At 41.0% G+C, this 22850-nt stretch overlaps 1 protein-coding gene across 1 annotated transcript in view; it reads left to right on the forward strand.

Annotated features, from left to right (window-relative positions):
- The window catches only part of LOC146005725 (uncharacterized), a 286436-nt gene that overhangs the window by 43520 nt on the left and 220066 nt on the right, over positions 1 to 22850 (forward strand). Inside the window, exons 8-10 of the mRNA XM_083145153.1 lie at positions 13011 to 13103; positions 17463 to 17549; positions 22041 to 22216. Of these exons, the coding sequence (XP_083001279.1) occupies positions 13011 to 13103; positions 17463 to 17549; positions 22041 to 22216 (356 nt within the window). The remainder of the gene's footprint in view (positions 1 to 13010; positions 13104 to 17462; positions 17550 to 22040; positions 22217 to 22850) is intronic.

Here is a 22850-nt window from a genome sequence, read left to right on the forward strand (position 1 = left end):
CTTAGTACGTGATCACCTTGACAACGGAGGCGGGCTGTGATGCCGGGACGGGATCTGGCCGTCTGTGACACGCAGCGCTTGATGTGCGCGTCATGCTGGGGGCGTGCTGATCCGTTCAATGGCGCCAAACCTGCCGGACACGATTGGTGGAGAGGTCTTAGTGGTATGTATAAATATGGTTATGTATTTTTTGTTTGTTGTACATCCTGATGAAGAACCGCTAATAAAAAGGTTTGAAACGTTGAATTCTGCCTATGAGAATATCTTTATTGGGGGAGTGCCGCCGACTGGACCTATATATATATATATATATATATATATATATATAGTACTTTTTTGAAAAGAGCACTCACCAGTCTTCAGAATTAAGCCAATCAGTGAAAAATTTTTAATAATACATCACCAAGTCAACTGTATCGCATGTCGACGTTTCGGGCTGATGTCAGCCCTTTATCAAGACCTCACACAGCGAAGGAAACACCACCGTAGCAGGCATGTACTGTATATTGGCTATACCCCTGGGACTCTTCAGCCTAAAGATATGCACCCCCGCTGATGTAAATGGAGGATTGCGAGTGCTGGCATCCTAAACAACATATATATATATATATGTGTATATATATATATATATATATATATATATATATATATATATATATATATATATATACAGTATATGTATATATATATATATATCTATATATATATATAGATATATATATATATAGATACTGGGCTCTTTGTGTCCGGCACTCTGGATGCTATTCAGCAGCTCCCGGTGTCCTTGCCATCCATTAATATAACGAGCAGAGAGACACTTAACAGTGCCTGGGCCAGCACTCTGGAGACTAACAGAAATAAAAACGCAACACCCCAGTCGGTGTGGTCAACGTTTCTGAGGCTTTAATTAGCCTCTTTCGTCAGGACATACAAAGGCAGAATGTGCAAAAACAAGATTAAATAGCTTACCCAAACAGAAAGTCACCTCCCCGGTGCGTCCATGCCCAGCCCGGCGCTCGTCCGCTGATGTCATCAAATTGCTGCACGCTCCTGTGCGTACAGCTGACTTGCCCAGGGGCGTGGAGCCGCTCCAAACGGTTGCTATAGCAACCTACATACAAAAAACACCATGAAAAAAGAAAAGGAATTAATACAGCAGTTAGAGTACAGGATCAGTACATTATATGCATCATGGCTACAAAAACACTAGACAGTCTGAACGAATATGTCACTGCAGGTATACTGAATTTACTGAGATCAAAACTATAACAAGTACAAATTTACAGAAAACATCTCAGACTGAGGATTTCGTTCATGCCACCTGGAAAGACAGTCTGGAGCCTGTCGATCCATTGTGCTTCTCTCTGTAGGAGTATTTTATTGCGGTCTCCACCTCGGCTGGAGGGGGGGATCCAATCTATCATTTTAAATCTCAAGGAGGATATGGAATGGTTATACTCTCTACAGTGGCGGGCAACAGGCTGGTCATTGTGGGTACCCTCCAGGGCCTTTCTAATATTGGACCGGTGCAAGGCAAACCGTTCCTTGAAGGGTCGGATTGTTTTACCCACGCAAGTTAAGGGATATCTACGGGTGACAGAATGTATCCCCCACTTCCATTGCACTACAGGTTGTGCAGCCCAGGCAACGATAGTTGCCTGGTTTCCGGGACAAAAAATGGGAACAAGCCTTTTTGTTAAAATCAGTGCTGTCATTATGTACCAACCACTGTTTGAGGTTTTAGCCTCGTCGATACCCTGGCATGATGGATTTATCTTTAAACATTTTGAGGGAAGTATCGGTACTAACCACTGGCTATAACATTTTGGCTTTATTGACCAGTGCTTGAGAATTGGTAGAGAAGTCTAACTGGAAGATGACTTTTTTGTGAATTTTATCTGAACTTGGGATGGTCAGTGAGTTGTTTTGGACAAGGCTCCATGCCCGTTGTCTGGCTTGTACCAGGCTGGTTTTATTGTACCCTCTTACCAGGAATTTTTCCATCAGGATGTCTTATTCCCTATTGGCCACTACAAGGTCTGAGCAAATTCGACAAATTCTCAGGTACTGGGAATAGGGCAGGCCCTTTTTGAGGGCTGGAGGATGGTGGCTACCACCCTGAAGGACGGTATTGCGTTCAACTGGCTTATGATGTAAGGCTGTGACAATAGTGTCATTAATCAGATAAATCTGAACATCCAGGAAATTAACTTGGCTTTTACTGTACTCAAAGGTAAATTTAGTGTCCATATCTCTATCATTGAGGCTAGACAGCAAGTTTACAAGAGAGGCTTGATCCCCAGACCAGATTATGCAGATATCGTCGATGTATCGACAATACATCGTCAGATGTTTAGAAATTTCTGGATCTGAGAAAAAAATGGCCTTTTCTACACTAAACATATAAGCATTCGCGTAGCTTGGTGCCACGCAAGAACCCATCGCACACCCCCTCTTCTGGTTGTAAATTTCTCCATTGAAGAGAAAATAGTTGCAGGTGAGCGTGAGTTCTAGGAGAGACATGAACAGGTGTAAATTAGGTCCTTTGTATTCTGGGCTATTCAGGAGTAGTTCGTAGGTAGCCGCCAATCCTCGAGCATGTGGGATCGTGGTATATAAGCTGACCACATCGATGGTGGCCAGCCAATGAGTTCCAGGTAATGGAGAAAGACTTTTCAATTTTTCCAATAATGTTCCCGTATCCTTCAGAAATGTCGGCTGTGTTTGGACCACCGGTTGGTGGTAGTGGTCCAAAAACTCAGACACTATGTAAAACAAAGAGTCATTGGCCGCAATGATAGGCCTGCCTGGGGGGCACAAGGGATCTTTATGTAGTTTGGGTATCAAATAGAATACCGGAATCCTCGGAAAAGCGGAAATGAGGGCATCACAAGTTTTCTTGGAGATTAGCTGTGATTCTTTGGCTCGGAGCAGAATAGTGTCCAATTCAGATTTGAAGGCTGGCGTCGGATCTTTCCCGAGTTTCTCATATAAACATCCATGTCCCTGAGCTGTTTATAGGCTTCTTTGGTATAATCACTTAAGTTTTGAACAACAATGCCCCCGCCTTTGTCGGCGGGGCGGATGACAATGTTTTGATCTTTACTTAGGTTCTTCAGAGCCTGGAATTCCAGGCGAGAGAGATTGGGACTGCCTGTAAACTTGTGCTCGTTGGAGACAATAAAACGATCCATTTCCTTGAAAAAGTGTTTAATAGACGGGTTAGTGGTAACAGGATCGAACATAGATTTGGTTCGAATGGGACAATCATCCATCGGCAGATGGCTATCGGCAAAGTGTTCTTTGACTCGCAATTGTCTGCAGAACTTGTAGACATCCACTTTGTCATTGAATGGGTTGGTGACATTAGTCGGAACAAACGTTAAACCTCTATCTTAGACCGACAATTCATGTGAAGTGAGGGGCCGGTCCGAGAGGTTAAACACAAGGCTCTTCCTTTGCCTTTCGTTTTGCCCAGGACGTCTGGTGAAGGTGTTAGGGTGCCTACTTTTTGGGCTCTGGTGGCTACCCCAGCGGGGGGTCTTTTAGAGGTGGTTGCTTTTTTGGACCCTCTGGATTCATACAAAACCTGCCCCTGCACACCAAGAGGCATTAGCAGTAAGATTTGAAAAACCGCATGGTAGTAGGTAATTAAGAGATATTAGTTAAATTTATTTGCAAATATACGGGTAAGCCCGGAGGCTGCTTCAAGGCATCTCTGATACTGGAGGTCCCTACACTGCATGATATCAGTACCCACTTTGGGCAATATCATTGTCTACTGTAAGGGTACATGATAATAGCACATACAAAAATACAGTATCTGAACTGAGAGCCATCTTACCAGGGGTAACTCCTAGGTCTTCATTGTGGCACTACAGAGACCAGCTAGCTCCCTAAATGCAGGTCTAAATGCCTCTATTAAGTAAAATAACCTGAAAGCTTCTCAATCCAATTAGTAATGCCCTTCAGGTGCTGAAATGCATGGATTAGCAATAGATGGGTTACTCTGCACATATTTCATCTGGGGCAGGTCTGAATTAGGCCATTTGTACAAAACTGGTGGATTAGTGCAGGGCCGCAATTGAGGGGGGGGTGTGTGTTTTATTGGGTCATGTGCTCCGGGAGATTGCACGAGAGGGGCTCCACAGTACTGTATGTGCTATGTCTGCTGTCCTCTGTCATTAGTGGACAGCCTATCAGGTGCCGGGTCCACATGCTAGTTCCTTCTACTTCAAGGATCAGCCGCAGAGCCAGCCAACATTAGAAAATACTACTAAATCCCATTAGCCCTCCCCCCCACACTTGATCTATCCCACAGTTCTAGCCTCTCAATAGTTTTGTGCAGCCAGCAGTGGGAAGCTCAGATAAGAGATTTGCATGCTACCTGAGCATGCCACTACCTGGATTGGTGATCTGGACAGTGCAATGCCTCACCTTGTGGGGAAAAAGTGCTTACAACTCATTGTGCCCTTTTGTGTCGTAGTGCGTAAAGCTCCTATCCGCTGTGCACTGTCAATTCTGGGACCTGCTGTCTGTACTGTACATGAGGGCCTCACTTTCAGGGGATTGCTCCAACCTCCTTTGGATGCCGGCATGTGGCAACATGAGTACTCAAATTTGCTCCTCTGAAGTAGTACTCCTGACCCGGCTACAGCATCAGCAGGATGCCATAATGTAGTGTACTATTCTATGTGTGTGTGTGTTTGTATGTCTATATGTATGTGTTCTATGTAACATAACAATAGTATGTGCTAGTGTAAGTGTCTGTTCTATGTGTGTTCTTCCTATTGGAAGTCCAATTTGCCAGTCACCAAGGCAGTCCTATTGGGAGGTGTTCCCTCCCTCCAGGATGCCTCTCTATGGGTTGCCATGCTGAAGCCCATAAAATCTGGAATCTGCGCATGCGCAGAACCCGCATCTGTACTGCACATGTGCTGATTCCTGTGCCTGGCACCGGGACCACGATTTCCCTTCTATGGGCTGTTGCCAAAACAGCCATAGAAGCTGGCCATATGCAAAGTACAGTGGTACCAGGCAGCAGCGGTAGGGGGGGAGGGTGCAGAGATTGGGACCAGCGGCAGCCCCCTCCGGCAGAAAGGTACCAGCCACCATTGCACCCAACCCCACCCCCAAACACACACACACACAGATCCCCCTCCCCACACACACACATGGGATGTTAGCCATGAGGATATATAAAGAAGAAATTATCTATTATAAAAATGTTTCTCCTTTCTGCTGAAATCAGAGGCATGTCTAGTTTGATTGTTCAGATTGTTTCTGATTTTTGCAGCATAACAATCGTAATTTGTTTACTTTTGTGTATAACACAGAAACACCTTTGAAGCGTTGTATTTAAAATGTAATTATAAGCAACAGTGAGACAACAATTATACTTGTTTGACAGTCCTCTTAACATATTTACAGTGCAATTTAGCTAGATGAAAATTCCACATGGACCTATTAAATTTAAATATGTTCATGTGTTTTCAAAGCAGAATATGAATGATTAGCGCTCAACTTTTAATTCTAAGCTATTAACAAATTACCTTTGGCAGTGTGCAATTGGCTTCAAATAATCATAGAGTACTATACTTGTAAACCCCTAAAGGCTTTGACATAGATTACTTCACTTTTTAATCCTTCATAGTATTTTTTCCCTAGGTATGAAATTTTAGAAGCTAGAAATAATGTAATCATTGGAATTAATTGTTTAAGGCCACATTTTGGGCTTCTTATGCACACAGTGTATTAGCAGTCATACTAGACATAATCCTTAAAGCTGCAGGGCCCATAAAATTGCTGTGCCTGTAATCCAAGTTGTTTAGAATACCCATTTCACATCGCAGCTATAAAATGGTATATTGCCATTTTTTAAACGTTTCAAACATGTTCTAGCTGCAGTGCGAAAGTGCCAATGTGAATGTAATGGTTAAAAAAAAACGGTATTTGAAAATGGGCAAAAAGAAGGATCCTACATGGCTCTGAGCCGTTTCATTGCTTATAAATTGCTACTATTCATAAATGTGTGTCATTTATGCTATTATACGCATACTTTTAAGTTTATAATAAACTTGTATACAATTTTTTCATCAAAACAAGCACCACTTTTCTGTTTGTACATTTCCTGATTTAGTGTGGGACTGGCCATCCTACCACCAAGTGGCTGCTCTTGGTGAAACCACCCCTGACAGCGCCTGCAATTGTCACTTAGGTGACCAATTCTGAATCCAGAAGCAATACAGCGGAAACATTCACAAAGTCTCTGGAGACATGTGCTTTGTCTGCCATGATTGCTGCACTGATCAAAGCACTCCCCAGCCCCAGGGCCGGCGCCACCACTAGGCAGCTCTAGGCATTTGCCTAGGGCGCCGGCCACAGGAAGGCGGTACTGAGCAGCTGAGGAGACCAGGAAGAAAGCTGCAGCAGCATGCGGGACACCCAGCCAGGAATTCAACCAAGCAGGGAGCAGCCAGGTGAGTCCGTACGCCCCCGCCCCCCCTCCCTGCCTGGAGCCCGCCATTGCTGGACAGCAGCAATGTGCTGCCCCCCCCCCCTCTTGCTCAGCCGCAGAGTGCCCCAGGTGACCCCCCGCACACAGGCCCCCCCTCCACCCACCCGCCTGCCCACCGGGGGGCTGGGCAGCGGGTACCACCCACGGACTACCGTGCCTGCAATCCCCCCCTCCCCGGCTAGGTGTCCCGCACTTGCCAGCTGCTGCTGCAGTAGCAGCAGCTTTCTTCCTGGTCTCCCCTCTGCAGTATCAGAGCGTGGTGGGTCTGGTGCCAGCTGCCCCCCCCCCTCCCCCTTGGGGAGCTTTGGGCGCTTGGGGAGCTGGCAGGACTTGCACCAGCCCTGCCCAGCCCCTCCTTTATTGTGTTAAAAATGTCATATGTGTGAGCCAAAAAAGTCCATTTAAAATGTCATCACACTGTTTTCTATGGGTTAAATGGGTTCAGTGTGAAAGTTACCAACCCAATAATGAACCGGTAATATACCAGTTCCAACATGCGATGTGTAAAGGGTTTAACTTGCTCAGACCATTTGAGAAACGTTTTAAAATACTGGGTCTAAGCAGGATTTGCGATGTGAAAGCAGTATAATTCTCACCTCCACTGTAACAGTGCACTAAAATGTAATGAAGCTCACCTTACAGATCCTGGCCTTGTCTGACCTTTGCAGGAGCTGCATTCACAACTCAAGACTAATAGTTACAATAAAGTAAAATAAGTGTAACAAAAGTTTAAAACTTTTACTGTGGTAATTCATGTGGATAATCACTGAAATACTTAGTAGTAATTTGCTACATAAATGCTGTATGAAAATAACTACAAATTAAAGAAAATCAAGTTTTACTTACATTTTAAAAATGCTAATACAGGTTGAGTATCTGAAATGCTCGAGACCACAAGCATTTTGGATAAGGGATTTTTTTGGTTTTCGGAATATTTTTTCCCATAATTACCTGGTCCCCTGGTGGTGCCCCGATGGTCCCCCAACATCCACGGTGTCCCCTGGCATCCACGGCGGCCTTCGGGATCCTCTTCAGCGGTATCTCTGGTCCCAGGGGTGCATTGCATGACCTCACACTCGCGCAATGCACCCCTGGGACCGGAGATGATGCTGAAGAGGATCCCAGAGGCCGCTGTGCACATGGGGGCCGAGGTAAGTATGAAAAAAGGAGTGGGGTAAAAAAACCTGACATTTTCAGAAAAAACACTGTTTTCGGAATATTTCGGTTTTTGGAATACGCGAATAATGGAGACCTGACCTATAGTACATTTTTTACTACCTTAAAGAATACATTTACCTTTATTCTAATTATTGTCATACAGTATAGTAAATTCCACACTTACAGCAAATTTAGAGTCTGACCTCCAGAAGGGATTCCAGTGGTCAAAATACTGGTGCCAGATCCTCACCTACAGCCACAACACTGGTGCTGGAATACCAACATCACTGGAGATAACAACCCCGGAATCCCTACAGCAGGCATCACAATCATTAGCATGCTGGGGTCGTTTATGGTTAGACAATAAAAGGGGAGTTAGGGTAATGCATTAAGGGGGAGGGTTATAGTTAGGCTTTGGAGAAAGTGTTAAGGTTAGGCATCAGTTAGAGAGGTTTAGAGATTGGGGAGGATAGGTATACTTTATTAAGGGGCCCAGACCCTGCACTATGTAGTGGTTAGTCTAGTCTCCGAAGCAGCTGGCCACACCCCTGTACATTGGTCACTACCACTGCAGGCAAAACAGTAAATTGTGTATTTCTTTTCTTTACTTTGATGCTAGCAATATAACCTCCTTAAAAAAAATCCATGGAACAGCTTCTATAAAGCTCTTTCACTGTTTGTAGAGATCTGGACATACTTCAGTCCTCCAGAACCAAGAGCTGCAAACACCGTACTGTACATCAAACACCTGTATAAAATGGTTTGATAGATCTATACGTTCAGGGGCTGGCTGGCAACTATCAGCCTGGTGACTACTTCAATAAGAAAAGTAAATTCATACACAGCACTAAAACTGGGTTTTATTTAAAATATTCTTCTTGTTTTATTGTAACTGAAAGGAACTTCAATAGGCATTTCATTGTCAATCAATTTTATGATTTGTTCAATGAAAATAAAGTTGAATCGAATAGAAATACATTTAAAAGGGGGAATGATAATTCAGGCAGTGCTACAAATGCAAGGATCAGAGTACAGTAAAATGTGTGTGTAGGCTTGGCAAGGTAAAAAACCCCACCTAGACTACAGAACCTGGCGCTTGATAATAGATTAGGGTGTATATCAAGCTTAAATATATTTACACCAGCTGCTGCATGTGTCCAGTGAGTTTACATATACTTACAATAATAAACTATAACGCAAAGCACTACTGGGAAAAAAATCATTATCTGAATAGTTGTGTTGAGAAAATGATACTGGACACACTGTTCAACTTATAATCAACTTTATATCATTAAAATTAAATGACACATATAATGGCCACTATGACAATGCTGGGGTGGCCACATATACATAAACCATTAATAAATAATAAACACAAATAAACATTAAAATATCTAAAATGTTGCTAATTCACTGTGAGGTAGCACATTTATGTGGGGTCTCCAGGTCTAAATTTAGTTGTAAACTGTATATAAACAATTAAATGTGGTCACTATCAGATATCAACAAGATGTTAAGATAAGAAATGAAGAGTACAGTAGTCTGGCTTAAGGATAATCAGCTTCATTTTTGCTGCTCGGCTGCTTTGGTTACAAATTACACAAAATGGCCTGCAGCCAAACAGTTAATGTCTTTAAGCTGATACTAGTTGCTCTATGGCTCTCTAAGGTGGAGAGACAACACAGAAAGTTATGATTTTTTTTTTAACTTAAGTAGGGGCCCCAGTGCATTGCTTTGTGTAGGGCCCACAATGCCGTTAAGACGGCCCTGGTTGACAGTCTTATTTTATGACTAGAGATTTGAGACTGCTGATTGCCTTCTTTAGGTTTCATATACTGTGGTTGGACTAATTATTCATCAAGGATTAAATATCCAACAAATGTTTTAATGAATCTAAAATCACTAAAAAATAAATTAGCCAAATTTTAGAATTGGTGGATCTGCTTTGCCTATCTCTAGTCTCACGTAAAGCCTGCACATCACAGCTTGAAGATGCATTAAAAAAAAAAAAAACACATTTTATTAACATGCCCATCCTACTGTACAAGCCAAAATGCCAGGGTACTGTATTCACTCTACAGAAAAAAAAACTAATTCCCCCAGCACATATAGAATATATGTCTATTATGTTAGTCAATTTAATGTGTGTTGTGGGAATTTGGTTGTCTTTTTCCAGTCTAGATTAATCCGTACCCTACATGTACCAATAGATGAGCAACTACCATTCTGTGTAGCACTGGTTGGAGAGGCATTGATTGGATCATAATTTGGAGAGTATGCCTGTTGTACTGCCCAATAAACCCTCTCTGCCACAAATTACAGGTGATTGGCATTATTGATTTGGTTCTGTATTGCTGAACTGGCAGAGCCTGAGCAAACATTGCTTAGGCTAGCAGGTTCTTAAGTTATGTATTCTCATGGTTTAAAATAAATAGTATAATTTAGCCATTAAAGATGTATGTTTTTAGTTAAGTTTCTCTTAAAAGCTAATAATGGGTTGAATGATTTAGGACAGATAAGTTTAGGTGTTGTATTGATGGGAGAGTGGTTTTTGAACTTGCAGGAGAATGTTAAAATTGTTTATTACAAACTGTTATATTAAAAACTGAAAAACTACTATACATGTTTCCAAAATATGCTGGAAAGACTCTATTTTGATGAAAAAAACAAATTTTTTCAAACATTAATAAAAAATGAAAAAATAATACATTTGACACTTTTTAAAACCTCTGGGACATTCTGTATGGACATTAAAAACCCTTCTGTGTGGTAATGCCATCTCCAGAGCCGGACTTGCCACCTAGCACTTCTGGCAAATGCCAGAGAGGCCGATTGCCAGGTGGGCTCATTTCTTTGTGCAAAGTGAGGCTCCGCCTCCCGATCGGCACACAGAGAGAGCCGCTGGACTCGCAGCTGGTCCTGTGGCTCTCTCTCTGCGCCGCTGAGGTCCAAGAGAGAGAGGGGGGGGGGGCATCAGTCCGTCGCTGGCCATTTCAGTGTCTTTTTTTGGAGACCAGGACAGTTTTCTTACTTTTCCATGCATTTCTTACAGGTTGCCTCACTGTAACTACTACGAAGTGCCATTGGTGATCATATTTCACATTTCTCTGGTGTGTGCTTTTGTGTAATATATAAGAGTTTCATCATGAAACAAACTCGTTTTTGCAAACTCCTAATTGGATTGACCTCATTAAATGTTTCCACGCTACCACTGTAACTTTGAATGAACAGGAGTTAATGTGCACTAAGGCTTAGTACACAGTAAGTGGACCTGGACTCCAGAGAGGTGGGAAATTAGCAATTAGCACAACAATTTTCTTAATATGTGTCTACATTTCTATGTGACAAATCCTTTATGTGCATGACTTTCCAACATAATGGGATATTGGGGTTAAACATTTTCTATGCATAATTTTAATTGTATGCATGCAGCAAAGTACAGATTAAAACTGATATTATATACCCTATTGTTTTGTCTACCAACATATGGGCCAGTAAATGTATAGCATCAGAGTGGCTTGTGCTAGAGGAAAACAATTACATTGAATGTAGTAGAATAGCTCTTTTATTGCAGTACATAAGACTTTGATTACACACTGCCAAGATTCATACCAACCTAGTAGTTGTTGACAGATAAAGTAGAAAAAAAATGAAACTCATTTATTTCTCTTTATTGAGACCTCAAGGTAAAGCAGATTTTCAGTCCTTGTACTTACTACAATGATAGAACAAAGACTGACAGCTAAACTGTGCAAGTCCAGAAATATAAATTAAACCCAGCTTCTTATCAAGGTTTCATTTAGTCTTTGAGAATAGAAACTACTGCTTGCATTATTGTTTCAACCTCTACCATAAGTTGCTCAAAATAACTGCACCTCTATTACTTGTTTACTCTTTTATGTTTTTGCTAAAGGGGGCAAGAAAGTACGGTAAATATAAATCAGAAATAGCATTTACGGTATGCAGAGATGATTAGATGATTGGGACAGCACAGACGGTGTAATGTTTAGCATTAATGCCTCACAGCAATGAGGTCATGGGTTCAATTCCCACCATGGCCCTAACTGTGCAGAGTTTGTATATTCTCTCCGTACTTGCGTAGGTTTCCTCCGGGTACTCTGGTTTCCTCCCACAATCCAAAAATATACTGGTAGGTTAATTGGTTCCCAACAAATTAATCCTAGAATGTCTGTGTGTGTACATGTGGCAGGGAATATAGATTGTAAGCTCTGCTGGGGCAGGGACAGATGTGAATGTTCAAATATTCTCTGTAAGGTGCTGCAGAATATGTGCGCTATATAAATAACTGATAATAATGCAATTGCAGAAGAGCATACTGTCAGATCACATATTTGTGTTGAAAGTTCCAATACCATTAGTTACATACAACTTTATGTGCAACTTTACTAATTTTGCAAGGGGTGGTCTTTTTCTTATTGCAATTGAAGATTTTACCACTTTTAAATTATGTTTGTTATTTTTTTTATCCCATGTAGTAAGTACAAAATGTTCCAGCTATATAGTTCAATCTCTGGAGTCTGTACTGTATAAGTTAATGAAAGTGAATAACATTTCATCATTGTCAATTTGAAATTGTGATTGACAGTTGCATAAATATATATGAAAGCCGAATACAGACTGGCTGACAGATCTGATCAGCATATTGCCCATATTGCTAATTGAGTATGCATGATTTGAGTGCTCCGGTGTTTATGAAGGTAGGCCAGGCGATTATTGATAGACTGCGTAAGCGCAAGTCCTTCCTGTGATACAATCCTGCTACTGTTTTTATCTTTGGCAAGTTGATTGACAGAAAGCCGGCATTTGTGGTTGGTAACGACGTTGATCCGACTGTGTCTATCGCAGCCACCAGGTAAGTCCTGTGCTACGCACAGACTGCACGCACTGGGGAAATCATTAGATGGTAAGCATCTTGCGAACGGATTTGCAGCTAATCACAGATCCAGCTCATTTTTGCAACCATGCTAAGCAATGCGCAGGCTTGCACGGGGCAGGATTTCAATCTGTCAGGGTGGCGCATACCTGGCTATGCAATTTAGTAGAGAAGAGATCAAGTCTGAATAACCCCCAGTGATCGTTCCATCTTTCATTAAAATAGCTTCAGTGTTTACTGGTGATCTGGGCTGATGGGCATGTCGGAACAACATCCCGTGGCTCCAGTGTGTATCCAGTTTAACAATTACATGTAAAATCTTTGACCAGAATAAAATAGATATACGTATTTTCTCTTCCTGTTACAGTAAATGCAAAAAAGAACATATCACTTTATGTACCAATAGCAGTAAATTAATCTGCCTTTTATTGCTCTGAACAGATAATCCAAGATACTGGAACTCAACAATGAATGAGGAATTGAACCCAAAGCTCTGTGACCTGGAGAATAGCACACAAGAAGAGATTGAATTAAGTATATTAGTTTTTCTTATTAAATGTGTGATCTACACTTTAGAGGTTTTCAGAATTATTATTTTTTTTAAAGTCAATGATAGATGAATGAACATAGCAAAATTATCCTGTGGAATACTAACCTAATTTGGGTGCAGAAATGTATTTGGCTTGGCTTGGCTCTCTACTGGCCTGCCCACTTACACACTTGCATTGCCTTCTGTGTGGCCTTCTCATTCAAGGGTGCAACCAGCTGCATCCTCTTTATCGGGGCAGTAGGTGTGACATTATGACATAATGCACACTTGTCGCAGTAAAGAAAAAAACTTTATTGTACCAGGCTGCTTCTGCAGTGATATGCGGCTGCATGATCCAAACAATCCCCACAGATAAATCCAGCTAGTCTAGAAAGATTAATTTGTGCCCCCCTGACAGCTTGAGCCCAGAGGCACATAACTTTTCAGTTTTCTTGCTACTATGTGCAGATTTTTCATGGGTGATGCATGTAATTACATTTTGTCTTTTAATGCATTTTCTTAGAAATACCTTTCTATTATATTTGTACCTAAAGGAATTTGCCACTTACAGAGGAGGGAGTTTACTACAGCTGCAAAAAATGAAAATATGTGATATTGCCCAAAGCAACCAATCAAATTTTGTCTATCATTTCACGATGGCATCCTAGAAAATGCTAGATACAATCTGTTTGGTTGCTACAAGCAACATCACCTCTTTTTAGAAGCTTTAGTAAATTTGCACCTAGGAGTGTGGCTACCTCTTGGTAAAAGTACTTTGTTCTATGAATAAGATACAGATCAATGTTGCTCTTCTTCTCTCCTTTTATAGTATATTTATTATTCCTTGTCTGCATGGATGTTATAAGTTATGTTTGTGATACATTGGACTTTACCTGTTTTCTTCACAACCAAGCGTAAAGAGGCTTAGGACCAGTTCTATCAAGATTCAAAAAGTGATAAAGTGGAGAGTGATAAACAGCCAGCCAATCAGCTCCCACCTGTCATTTTTCAAACCCAGCCTGTGACATGGCAGGTAGGAGCTGATTGGCTGGCTGTTTATCACTCTTCACTTTATCACATTTTGAAGCTTGATACATCTGACCCTTAATGTACAGATGTTCACATTTCCTTATTGTCACTTTTATAGATGCTAATTCAGCTATTTCTGTTGCAAACTGTATTCTTTCTTATTTCATATAAAAAATATAATTCTTCTTATAGACATCATTTCTTTTGAGAAAAAAATAGTTTTCAAATGTATTTTCCAATTCTCTAAAATGGCTTTCTTGCTTTATAATTATATTCACAATTAACAATATCAACTCAGACAAAAATAAGTTTGAGCACGGTTTGTGGCTCTTTGCTCTGATTGGTGCACTTGATTGCTGTTCATGCATTCAAATATTCAATCGCATTGTAGTCAGCAAAGCTGGTATTATAAGGGTGATTCATGTTAGCTCTGTAAGCAGCGAAAATTGCTGCTCACCGAGCGCTGAAACACTGCCCTGCCAAAAACCCGCCCCCATGCCAAATCCCCTCAGTACCAGGTGAGGGGTTGTTTGTTTGCTAACACATCTCCTTGCATGCGGCCGCTAGCAGGAGAAATCATTCGATGGTCGCCGACCAACGAAAGATTTCTCCTGCCTTTGGAAATAAGTCAGTGTGAGCTGCCCTTTATTTCCTCTGCAAATAGCTGAAGACAATGACTTGTGATATCAGCAGCTCGCTCCTGGCTGGGATTGGCCCGCCTGTGCTCCCATGGTAATGGCCAAAGCTTTAATGGAAATGCCCATAAAACGCTGGGGCGTTCCCATGGTTGAGCCCCGTTTCTGCCACCGTCCACCCCCAGCCGTTCATTGCCCGGGTCTGCACATGCCAAATACGTGCTTGCATATGCGCAGAACCCCACCATCAGAACAAGGCAGAATTTGCCCCGTTACGATCCAGCGTGCATCACCCCTATATTATATGCTATGCTGTCAATTCCTGTAAATGCCTTTAGAAACATAGAAACATAGAAACATAGAATTTGAAGGCAGATAAGAACCACTTGGCCCATCTAGTCTGCCCCTTTTTAAACATGTTACCTCAAACCATATTTAATCCTTATTTTTTTGTAAGGATATCAATATGCTTATCCCAAGCATGTTTAAATTGTACTACTGTATTTGCGTCTACCACCTCTGTTGGGAGGCTATTCCACTTATCTACTACTCTTTCTGTGAAGTAATTCTTCCTCACATTTCCCCTGAATCTTCCTCCCTCTAGTTTCAGGGCATGTCCTCGTGTTCTGTTGCTCCTCTTCCTGTGAAGAATGTCTACCACCTGTACCTTGTTAAAACCCTTGATATATTTGAAAGTTTCTATCAAGTCCCCCCTTTCCCTTCTCTGCTCTAAAGTATACATACTAAGATCTTTTAGTCTTTCCTGGTACGTTTTGTGATGTAGGCCATGCACCATTTTAGTTGCTCTTCTTTGCACAGTCTCTAATGTATTTATATCCTTCTGGAGATATGGCCTCCAGAACTGAACACAATACTCTAGGTGAGGTTGTACCAATGACCTATACAGTGGCATTATTACTTCTTTCTTTCTACTGCTGATACCTATCCCTATGCAACCAAGCATCTGACTTGCCTTCTTCATTGCTTTGTTACTTTTGTAAACACTGTGTAAATCTTCAATCATATTAATACCTGAGATATGTCTATTCAATAATGGCAATTTATAATATGCTATATACGGAAATTAGTGGTTTTGTTTCTTTAGCCAAAAATCAGATTATCTGTGGCAGAATTGACAAAACAGGTCATTTGATTGCTTTGGCAGTTCTCTAATTTTAATTATCAAAATAAAGAGTACCTATAGTTTATCAAAATAAATAGTACCTATAGTTTATCAAAATAAAGAGTACCTATAGTATGCACAGTCTACCAATACATGCTCACCTGCATGAACATTGTCACTGTGTAGAAATCTGAATTACTCTCTTGGGGCCAGATGCACTAATCTTCAAAAATGATAAAATGGATAGTGATAAACAAACAGCCAATCAGCTCCTGCCTGACATTTTGAAAACACAGTCTGTGACATGACAGGTAGGAGCTGATTGGCTCGTTGTTTATCACTCTCCATTTTATCACTTTTGAAGCTTAGTGCATCTGGCCCTAGGTCTTTTAGAAGTACTGTAGGCGTAATACATGTGTCACATGTAAAGTAAACTGACTGCTCACATACTGTACAATGGATGAAACCATTTTGTGTGCCCAAACATTTTTTATCCTATCAAAAGGGATTTTGGGAGTGTGGACCTGTCGCGCCCAAGGTTTGCCCATCTCGAAACAGAGCTACTGCGCAGGTTGGCGTGGCTTTGGATACAGGGAGCGTGGCCTAGCAGCACAACCCCATTTTTGTAATTTCAAGGGTGTGTCCAGCGCTTCCCTAGCAGCTGGGCAGCCCCTGGATCGCTTCATGCATTCCCTCCATCATTCCTTCAATGAAGAGATGCCATTTGCAGGTGCACGGCATCTCTTCAGCGATCACCGCTGAGCAGAGCAGCGGTGATATCTGGCTCCCCCAACTGCCCCCACCTGCGGGACATTGCCACCCATGGGAGGGACAGCAGGATAGTCTCCAAATAGCAGGACTGACCCCCTATTATCGTGACAGTTGGGAGGTATGGATGAGTGTGCTGCAAATGGATTTCCCTATTTTAGCCCGCAGCCCTTTCGCGCGCTTACACTAAGGTGTTTTTTTTATCTCTGGCGAGGTAGCGGCTATGTGACCACAGTGCTCTGCTCTTTTGCAGCCCTGCGATTGGGTCTGAATAAGTCCCAATGGCAGAAGCTGATTTGTTTGTACATTATTGCTCTCCATTTTCTTTCTTTAATGCAGGAAACATCTCTCCTTAAACCTGTAATGAGTTCATAGATCTCATGATTAACTGAGAATTTTACTTGAATTTTGTTGTGATTACTTTAAATGTCATGTTTATTTTAAGGATATGATCATGCTGTATTGTCTTCTTCGGTGTTTAAATCTTCCTTCCTTTTACTCATTTACAGTAGTTGTCTAATCATGTCACTCTGGGGATTTTGCTGACAGGCAGTATAATGACTGCTCTGTGTGACTCCATTATGAATGGAAAAAAAAACCCTTTTCTTATTTTTACAATTTCCTTTTAGTGACTTTTAATTGTAAGAACAGTTGGCACAAATGTAAAATCACATATTCCTTACCTGTGTGAAGAAAGACTACTTTCTTGTTTGAAAGACGAGATTATGATTGTGTACAATACACTGTATCTTTCTTTATCATATTGTTACACGGTGTAACATTGTTTTGTAATGTTGCCTCTGTTTTAGAGCCTATGAAACCAAAAGAAAATATTTTTCATGATGATCTGATCCAACTTCTGGATGAAGATGAAAGTGATTGTGGTGATTTGCAAGGTATGGTGACAGCTCTTTTTTGTTTTCTACTATTACCAGTTATTTACATAGCGCACACATATTCTGCAGCGCTTTACAGAGAATATTTGACCATTAACATCAGTCCCTGCCCCAGTGGAGCTTACAATCTACTCTATGGACCTTGTTCAGGTCTGTTTGCTCGCATGTGAATTTGCATGCGAGCGCAATGTTTTTTAAATGCGCATTTCTGCGCATGTGCATGCGCCAGGTGCGTGCATCCACAGCAGATTGTTTGCCGGGTGCATGCACCCAACATTGCAGGCGGGGGGGGAGGTGGAGGGGTGGTCGGCCATGGGGGACTCACCCATGGGAATCGGCAGCGTTTCATGAGCGTTCCCATGAAAACGCTGGCCATTCCAATGGAATGCGCCCGGTGATGTGGGTGCCAGGGATCACAGGATGTCAGCTGCCTGCCCATTTCCTCCCGAATGTGCACACTTATCTGAGTGACCTGAGAGTCACTTTTGATATGCTTGCACACACCACATCTTTCGATAGTCGGCGAGCATCGAAAGATGTGGGAGTTTCCCCCTGGCCTGCGAATGGATATTTATGTAAAACATCCATTCACAGGACATATGAATGAGCATGGTGTGCAAACAAGCACGGCGTGCGCATGGTGTACGAGCGAATCACCATTCACAGGGTGGCGTCTGGTGGACTTGCAAGGCTATGCAGCCTTGCAAGTCAACCAGAATAAGGTCCTATATTCCCTACCACATTACCACATGTACAGATATACATGTGGTAGGGAATAAACGCTAAACGCTCTCCCAAATTTCCCTTTTTAATCCACTATCATGTTATATGCTAATTTTCATGCTACTTATTGTTTCTAATATGTGCTGCTAAATTTCATTTTTTATTTTATTATATAATAAACATTGTACTTTTTATGAAGGTTACTTGTATTTCTTAGTATCAGATTAGATCCACCTCTCTAATAAGCACAATCCACCCTTCTTCCCTTTGTATTTCATTGTTGGGGAGTGACACCCCCCTTTTTTGTACTACAGCTTTTTTTGCAACCCAGCTCTAGTATCTGCGCCCCTTCCTGATTCTTTTTGTTATCAGTTCTTTTCTGCCATATATATCTTAATGCTTGAGTAATTTTTGTTGGGAGCCAATTAACCTACCAGAATTTTTTTTATTTCGGGAGGAAACCGGAGTACTTGCAGGAAACCAGAAACCTATGCAAGCATAGGGAAATTATACAAACTCCACACAGTTTGTGCCATGTTGGGGATTGAACCCATGGCTGCAGTGCTGTGAGGCAGTAATCCTAACCATTACAACATCCACGCTGCTTGTCACTTGCAAATGCACAAGTAGGGAAATAATAGACATAAGAAATACAGGGATTTCCTTGGAGCAGTGGTTCTCAACCTCAGCCTTCAGACCCCCTCAACGGTGCACATTTTCCAGGTCACCCCGCAGGTGTACAGGTGCACTCATTAGTCCCTGACACATTTTAAAAGATCACAGGTGGAGCTAATTATTTCACCTGTGATTCTGTGTGGAGACCTGGAAAATATGCTCTGTTGGGGGGTCCTGAGGACCGAGGTTGAGAATCACTGCCTTAGAGCAAGAAAGAAGGCCCTTTTCTAGTGCATACTAATCGTTAAAGTTTGTTCTGATTGCTAGTTTCAAATGATAGTTTTATATGGGATGCAGTTAAGATCCCGGCGGTCGGGATCCCGGCGTTCAGAATCCCGACGCCGGAATCCCGACCGCCGAAATGCCGACACTTTCTCCCTCCTGGGGTGTCCGCGACACCCCTGGAGGGAGAATAAAATAGCGTGCCGAGCGTAGCGAGGCACCGGGCCCGCTGCGTGGCGAGCGCAGCGAGCCCGCAAGGGGGGGCGATCCACGTCCCCCCCTTGTCGGCATTTCGGCTGTCGGGATTCTGGCGTCGGGATTCTGAACGCCGGGATCCCGACCGCCGGGATTCAATACTGAATCCTTTTATATATGCCCATAAAATAGAGAGTGCTTCATGTTGTGTGGGAGGCACCTGTTCTTTTTACGAGCATCTGCAAAGTATTATGAGAGGGTCTATTCAATATCATACAACATGTAAAGTATGTTTTCTATAATCTGAGGTAAATTTGGTAAATATATCCTAGATATAATTAATATTTGTCAGTATTTTGTAAATGTATAATTCTGAGATTAGTTCCACTACGATAAGGTCATGTAAGGTTAATTCCATGAAAATATAGAAATAGAGCCTTACGGTGGGGTATTCAACCCATGGCCACTATTTCCACCGGGATTGAATACTCATATATGCATTCTGTATATTCACTGACTAGAGAGCAGGTAAACGCCGCCCTGCCAAACACACTTCCTCCCGCCTGAAACCCTGCGACACTTTCTCACCATCGAATGATTTTTCCTCTCTCTGCACACAAAAGTAGGGCTAGACTTACTTTTACGATGGCCGCTCTTTTCAAAATTCATTGAAATTTTACACGGGTTACACAAATTGTCAGACTTTTATCAAATTTATGTTGATGTACAGTATCTTCATGTTGTTCCCTTCTTGAAATAAAATTGAGAAAATCTGGGAGCTAAATTATCAATGTCGTATATGCAAAGCAGCATGTCTCATGAATGGTGATGCCATTACTGACTTTGAAAGTAGGCTTATTTATTAAAAATAATTTACACAATATAACACTTAAGCTATCTAAAGTATTTGACATGGGATTTAGTTTCAGCTATTGGGTCATGATTGTTTGTTCACATTAGTAGTGGCAGTTGTATCACTGTAAAAAGGTGATTTGAGGAGTGCATAGCCTCTGAGAGCAAAACCAATGCCAAGAAGTTTTTCAAACACATCAATAGTAAACAAATAATTTAACATAGGCACATTAACCAATAAGAATGGTAAAAACTTTACAGAGGATAAGGGAAAAGCAGTACTGTTGAACAAATTTTTCTCATCAGTGTTTACCAGGGGAGAACAGACAGTGGAACTTACAAGTACCGCAAATGAAATGAGCAAGCCAAATCTTAATATTACTTTCACGACAGACAAGATAAAATTGCGGCTCAACAAAATATAAACAGACAAATCACCAGGCCCAGATGAAATTCATCCTAGGGTACTAAAAGAATTAAGGGAGGAATTAGCAACCCCTCTGTTTTACATTTTTGATAACTCACATCAGGTAAAGTACCAAAAGACTGGAGAATAGCTGAGGTAGTGCCAATATTCAAAAAAGGGATGACCCAATTAATTACAGACCTGTGAGCTTAACATCAATAGTGGGTAAATTATTTTAAGGTTTTTAAAGGGATGGCATCCTGGAATATTTAGAGCTTCATAGTTTACTTAGTATCAACCAACATGGGTTTGTGAAAAATCGTTCATGCCAAACAAATTTACTAGGCTTCTATGGGGATGTCAGCAAAAATCTTGATAATGAAAATTCTGTAGACGCGGTCTTCTTAGATTAAGCTAAGGTCTTTGATACAGTGCCACACAAGAGGTTGATAAACAAAATGGAGGAACTGGGACTAGGGGTAAGAATTTGTAGGTGGGTAGGGAACTGGTTGTGTAATAGAGAACAGAGAGTAGTTGTGAATGGCGCAGTATCAAATATGATACCAGTACTATGTGGAGTGCCACAAGGTAGGTACTGGGGCCCATTTTGTTTAACATATTTAATAACGATATTGGAGTGGGAATACTAAGCAAAGTTTCCATCTTTGCTGATGACACAAAAATGAGCAGAGTAATTAGATCAAGCGAGGATGTCTCCACACTTCAAAATGATGTTAATAAACTAGATAATTGGGCAAACAAGTGAAAATGTGGTTCAATGTAGATAAATGCAAGGTTGTGCACCTTGGGAGACATAACTAATGTGCTAGTTATATTCTAAGTGGGAAGGCATTTTGTTGCTCCAAAGAAGAGCAACAAAAATTAATAAAGGGAATGGAGAATTTAAGCTACAAGGACAGATTGAACAAATTAGGATTGTTTACTCTAGAGAAGAGACGTTTAAGGGGGGGCATGCTTAACATGTACAACTATATCAGGGGACAATATAAGGAACTGTCCAGCACACTTTTTAATACAATGAAGGACTCGTGGGCATGAGTTTAGATTAAAAGACAAAAGATTTTGTTCCCTTAGAAGGAAACATTTTTTCACAGTCAGGGCAACTAAACTATGGAACTCTCTTCCTGGTGAGGTGGTGTCGGCAGACACAATAAACACGTTTAAAATAAGGTTGGACAAATATGTATTGATTAAAAACATCCAGGGGTACAATTAAGAAAAACAATCTGTCTTTAAAATTAAAATATCAGTATTCACTACATAAAACCAAGGGTTAAGCTAATAAACCTAGGTTGAACTAGATGGACACAAGTCTGTTTTCAGCCTTAACTACTATGTAACTGTGTAACAAATAAAAATGTGGAAAATTTTAATGTAGGTGAATTTCTTTTCCTTAGTTCTAGCTAAAGCTGGGATAGTTTCTGCCGTTACTTCAACTTCAGAACATATTGATGCACTTAGCAGTGCTGGTGACTTCCACCCAAAAGATGAGGCTGTTCCCGGCTATATTGAAGAGTTTGAGAAGGATGCGCAGAATGACATAATCGTACTTGGCAGCCTTTCACAGAAACAGGTCAGAGTTAAACAAATATTTCAATAATCTCATTGTTAGCATTACTTTCCATTACTTTTTAGATTTGCTTGCCAGACTTGAGCACATACATTATGGACCACTGACCACTAGTATTCTTCATAAGAATAAAACATTTATGTTTGCGATTTATTCCAGATCAGTGGGCCTTTGTAGACATAACAACACATGTTGCGCAACATGTCAGAATGTTTGAAGAATTTTTTATTTTATTTTATTGCTATAATCAGTCATTACAAATGTTAAATTTCAGGTTATAAATATGCTCAAAATTATTGAACATTTGCCTATGTATGATGAGTTGAGATTAAGTTGGAAAAATAAATTTATATACAATCACTAATTTTTAAGTAATGTTTTAGTGAATTTAGAATATATCTCCTTTTTTTACATTTACAAAACATCTTTAACACTATTTTATTTAACATGAGTGTATTGTGATGCGATTTTTAGTAAGGCACATTATTGCATTTTTTGAAATCGGGATTTAAAAAAAAAATCGATTATAGAATGAGATGTGAATTTGTGGCAAAACAATAAATGTGAAATGGTGGGAATTTGAGGACATGTGTGATTTTTCAGACATGGTTTTATTTAAAAAAAAAAAAGAAAGAAA

Source organism: Crinia signifera, chromosome 5 (genome assembly GCF_055691185.1).
Source record: "Crinia signifera chromosome 5, ASM5569118v1, whole genome shotgun sequence".
Taxonomy (NCBI): Eukaryota; Metazoa; Chordata; class Amphibia; order Anura; family Myobatrachidae; genus Crinia; species Crinia signifera.